Raw genomic sequence first — 5839 nt, 5'->3', positions numbered from 1 at the left:
ATCGGTTCAGATTTAGATATATCTCCCATATATAGCTTTCGGCCGATTTACACTCATATGACCACAGAGGCCAATTTTTTGCTCCGATTTAGTTGAAATTTTGCACAGGGAGTAGAATTAGCTTTGTAGCTATGCGTGCAAAATTTGGTTGAAATCGGTTCAGATTTAGATATAGCTCCCATATATATGTTTTTCTGATTTCGACAAAAATGGTCAAAATACCAAAATTTTCCTTGTAAAATCGCCACTGCTTAGTCGAAAAGTTGTAAAAATGACTCTAATTTTCCTAAACTTTAATACATATATATCGAGCGATAAACCATAAATAAACTTTTGCGAAGTTTTCTCAAAATTGCTTCAGATTTAAATGTTTCCAATATTTTTTTTACTAACATTGTGTTCCACCCTAGTGCATTAGCCGACTTAAATTTTGAGTCTATAGATTTTGTAGAAGTCTATCAAATTCTTCCAGATCGAGTGATATTTAAATGTATGTATTTGGGACAAACCTTTATATATAGCCCCCCAACACATTTGACGGATGTGATATGGTATCGAAAATTTAGATCTACAAAGTGGTGCAGGGTAAAATATAGTCGGCCCCCGCCCGACTTTAGACTTTCTTACTTGTTTTTAATTAAAAATTTATTTCAAACAATCAATCTCTTAATCAAACTAAAAACACAAAGTCAGTTAAGAAAGTAATTGAAAATAGTTAAATTTTTAATTAAAAAATTTAGCCAATTTTACAATGGGCATCAATTAAATTTTTAATTGAATCGATTAAAAAATTAATTGAAATTTGCTCATGAAATCAATTCATTTTTTAATCAAGTATTTTTTATGCCCAATTAAAAGTGTGATTGATACTACCATATTGGTGGTTGAAGACAATTCAATTAAAAAATTAATTGGATCAATTAATTTCGTGATGGAATCAGAAAAAAATGTCGTGCAACAGTTAATTGCATCAATTAATTTTTTAATTGGGACAAGTAATTTTTTAATTGACTTTCATTTCATTTTTCATTTCATTCCTGTGATTTCAATTTCAATCAAAAATTAATTGGGTGAATTAATTTCGTAATTGAAGACAAAAAATATTTTTTCTGGAGTTAATAATGGAGTAGTTAATGAAATAAAGGATGCACATTTACACGAAAGTGGTATAAAAATGTAAAAATTATGGCATATAGCAGAATAACAAAAAAATATTACAGAAATGTCAAATAAGTGGCAATTTTGCCATTAAAGTGGTAACATTGACCCTGACGAGATGTCACCAGTGCAATAACATTCTAGATAGCTCATACAAATGTTGCATTTAGTACTAAAAGAAAATATGCCAATTATTGTATGCTAAAGTATGAAAAAGAATATGATCAATTTAAACATATTTCAAGAGCATAATGTTTCATGTTTTTAATAGGGAACATGTAACATGTTTGTAGCAGCCATTTCTTTGGATATTATGTATGTGATGTCGGAAAACACTGAATTTCTGCTAAAGAAACCTTCTTGAAACCTGTTTGAGGTTGTCATATTCCTTTTCTGTGTGTCGCTTTCGGAATATATTTCTTCTTCGTTTGTCTATAGTTTTTTTCTTCAATTGAACTATTTACTTACTCCCAATGGACACGTCTGATTTAAATTTGAGAACTGCTTTAGTAAGCCTATAATAAACAATGCAGGAATACTTCCACGACCCGTTTTCAAATGTTTACATAAATCCCATGTTCTGTTGGTTAATAAAACCGATCTCTTAGCAGGTACATGGAACAGTTGGGTATTGACGTGACAGTTTGTCAAGGGGCCTTTTAGAAGCAAAAGTGTCATTGAGAGGCCACGAATATTGTTTTTATTTGATTTCACTACACACAAATCAAGGCGGGCATATTCGGGATCTGTTATGTTACAAATGGCTTTTTCAATACGAACAGATGGTAATACCTGAAAAAACATAATAAAATTTATTTATTAACATAAAAATGAAAACAATTTAAAATTATGTCTAATAGATAACATCTAGAAATGCCACTTAAAAAGGGTCCACACATTAACAAAGTTGTCTTCAGGATGCTAGTCTTCAGACTTACATTTCCTATCATCACACCTAACAATATTATTAGAAAATTAAACGTTTTCATTTTAATGAATATGAAATATTGAAATGAAGTATGTATATGTTTAATGTTTGTGTCAGAATGCGTGGAGAAAACAATTGTTTATTTAATTGACCATGTTAAATAGAATAGATTGATGTTGATGAAAACAAAAAAAAGTGTTGAATGACAATTTATTTAATTTTGATTGAGCAATTATGGAAAATCTAATTGCCAACGATTATGTTACACTATTTTCCCAAGAGAAATGAAGGTTTAATAATTATCAGAATATGTCATAAATGTAACTTGGGAGACATATATTAATTGGAGCAATATCAACAGGTAAGCCTATAAAACTAAATAAATCAAAAGATAAATTAAATTATACAGTCTTTATTCGATATACCGGAACTTTTAATTTTTTCAATATAGCAGGTTGGCTGATATGTCCCCGGTCTAACAAAGAAAAACACATTTTTATACCCTGCTCCACACTGTGGAACAGGGTATTATAAGTTAGTGCATATGTTTGCAACACCCAAAAGGAGACGAGATAGACACATGGTGTCTTTGGCAAAAATGCTCAGGGTGGGCTCCTGAGTCGATATAGCCATGTCCGTCTGTCCGTGAACACATTTTTGTAATCAAAGTCTAGGTCGCAGTTTTAGTCCAATCGACTTTAAATTTGGCATAAGTATGTGTTTTGGCTCAGAATAGATCCCTATCCCTTGGAAGAAATCGGTTCAGATTTAGATATAGCTCCCAAATATATATTTCGCCCGATATGGACTTAGATGGACCCAGAAGCCAGAGTTTTACCCTAATTTGCTTAAAATTTTGCACAAGAAGAACAATTAGTACTATAGTCAAGTGTGCCAAATTTTATTGAAATCGGTTCAGATTTAGATATAGCTCCCATATATACCTTTCGCCCGATATGGACTAATACGGTCCCAGAAGCCAGAGTTTTACCCCAATTTGGTTGAAATTTTGCACAGAGAGTAGAATTAACATTGTTGCTATGCATGCCAAATTTGGTTGAAATCGGTTCAGATTTAGATATAGCTCCCATGTATAGCTTTCGCCCGATTTACACTCATATGACCGCAGAGGCCAATTTTTAGCTCCGATTTACTTGAAATTTTGCACAGGGAGTAGAAATAGCATTGTAGCTATGCGTGCAAATTTGGTTGAAATCGGTTCAGATTTAGATATATCTCCCATATATAGCTTTCGCCCGATTTACACTCATATGACCACAGAGGCCAATTTTTAACTCCGATTTAGTTGAAATTTTGCACAGGGAGTAGAATTAGTATTGTTGTTATGCGTGCCAAATTTGGTTGAAATCGGTTCAGATTTAGATATAGCTCCCATATATATGTTTTTCTGATTTCGACAAAAATGGTCAAAATACCAACATTTTCCTTGTAAAATCGCCACTGCTTAGTCGAAAAGTTGTAAAAAGGACCCCAATTTTCCTAAAATTCTAATACATATATATCGGGCGATAAATCATAAATAAACTTTTGCGAAGTTTCATTAAAATTGCTTCAGATTTAAATGTTTCCCATATTTTTTTACTAACATTGTGTTCCACCCTAGTGCATTAAATTAAATTTAAATTTTGAGTCTAAAGATTTTGTAGAAGTCTATCATATTCTTCCAGATCGAGTGATATTTAAATGTTTGTATTTGGGACAAACATTTATATATAGCCCCAACACATTTGACGGATGTGATGTGGTATCGAAAATTTAGATCTACAAAGTGGTGCATGGTATAATATTGTCGGCACCGCCCGACTTTAGACTTTCCGTACTTGTTTTTGTCAAAATTAGTTTTTATTATTCAACATAGTTCCCTTCAAGAGCGATACAATGATTATAACGACCTTCCAATTGTTTGATACCATTTTGGTAGTACTCCTTCGGTTTTGCCTCAAAATAGGCCTCAGTTTCGGCGATCACCTATTCATTGCAGCCAAATTTTTTCCCTGCGAGCATCCTTTTGAGGTCTGATAACAAGAAAAAGTCCCTGGGGGCCAGATCTGGAGAATGCGGTGGGTGGGAAAGCAATTCGAAGCCCAATTCATGAATTTTTGCCATCGTTCTCAATGACTTGTGGCACGGTTCCTTGTCTTGGTGGAACAACACTTTTTCCTTCTTCATATGTGGCCGTTTTGCCGCGATTTCGACCTTCAGACGCTCCAATAACGCCATATATTGGTCACTGTTGATGGTTTTTCCCATCTCAAGATAATCGATAAAAATTATTCCATGCACATCCCAAAAGCAGAGGCCATTACTTTGCCAGCGGACTTTTGAGTCTTTCCACGCTTCGGAGACGGTTCACCGGTCGCTGTCCACTCAGCCGACTGTCGATTGGACTCTGGAGTGTAGTGATGGAGCCAAATGTGAGCTCGCGCGGCACCCATTTTGCACAGAGCTTCCCCATATCCAAATTAATATCTTTAAGCCCTCGGCTATCTCGATCAACTTCATTTTACGGTCATTCAAAATCATTTTGCATAAAAAGATCAGTCTGAGAATGTATATTCTTGCTCGTGATTAAATTCCGAGTGAGGTAGCCATGTCCGTCCGTCTGTCCAACAGTGTCTCCATGGCATGTATATAAAGGGTGATTTGTTAAGAGCTTGATAACTTTTTAAAAAAAAAAACGCATAAAATTTGCAAAATCTCATCGGTTCTTTATTTGAAACGTTAGATTGGTCCATGACATTTACTTTTTGAAGATAATTTCATTTAAATGTTGACCGCGGCTGCGTCTTAGGTGGTCCATTCGGAAAGTCCAATTTTGGGCAACTTTTTCGAGCATTTCGGCCGGAATAGCCCGAATTTCTTCGGAAATGTTGTCTTCCAAAGCTGGAATAGTTGCTGGCTTATTTCTGTAGACTTTAGACTTGACGTAGCCCCACAAAAAATAGTCTAAAGGCGTCAAATCGCATGATCTTGGTGGCCAACTTGCCGGTCCATTTCTTGAGATGAATTGTTCTCCGAAGTTTTCCCTCAAAATGGCCATAGAATCGCGAGCTGTGTGGCATGTAGCGCCATCTTGTTGAAACCACATGTCAACCAAGTTCAGTTCTTCCATTTTTGGCAACAAAAAGTTTGTTAGCATCGAACGATAGCGATCGCCATTCACCGTAACGTTGCGTCCAACAGCATCTTTGAAAAAATACGGTCCAATGATTCCACCAGCGTACAAACCACACCAAACAGTGCATTTTTCGGGATGCATGGGCAGTTCTTGAACGGCTTCTGGTTGCTCTTCACTCCAAATGCGGCAATTTTGCTTATTTACGTAGCCATTCAACCAGAAATGAGCCTCATCGCTGAACAAAATTTGTCGATAAAAAAGCGGATTTTCTGCCAACTTTTCTAGGGCCCATTCTCGTTAGTAAGTCTATTCATGATGAAATGTCAAAGCATACTGAGCATCTTTCTCTTTGACACCATGACAAATACTAATGCATGAAAATCCTAACCTCAAAAGAATCACCCTTTATATATATATATATATATATATATATATATATATATATATATATTATATATATATATATATATATATATATATATATATATATATATATATATATATATATATATATATATATATATATATATATATATATATATATATTATATATATATATATATATATATATATATATATATATATATATATATATATATATATATATATATATA

At 33.8% G+C, this 5839-nt stretch overlaps 1 protein-coding gene across 1 annotated transcript; it reads right to left on the bottom strand.

Annotated features, from left to right (window-relative positions):
- Nucleotides 1-1626: 1626 nt before the first annotated feature.
- LOC142242425 (uncharacterized) lies at nt 1627-1950 on the bottom strand (the record flags this gene model as incomplete). Its single annotated transcript, XM_075314002.1, has 1 exon — nt 1627-1950. A coding segment is annotated over one exon (324 nt), but the record flags the coding sequence as incomplete, so codon positions are not given.
- Between the last annotated feature and the right edge of the window lie 3889 nt (nt 1951-5839).

The sequence above is a fragment of the Haematobia irritans genome, unplaced genomic scaffold, assembly GCF_050003625.1.
Source record: "Haematobia irritans isolate KBUSLIRL unplaced genomic scaffold, ASM5000362v1 scaffold_125, whole genome shotgun sequence".
NCBI lineage: Eukaryota > Metazoa > Arthropoda > Insecta > Diptera > Muscidae > Haematobia > Haematobia irritans.
The sequence above is the reverse complement of the archived record's forward strand: the minus strand, read 5'-3'. Positions and strand labels throughout refer to the sequence as shown.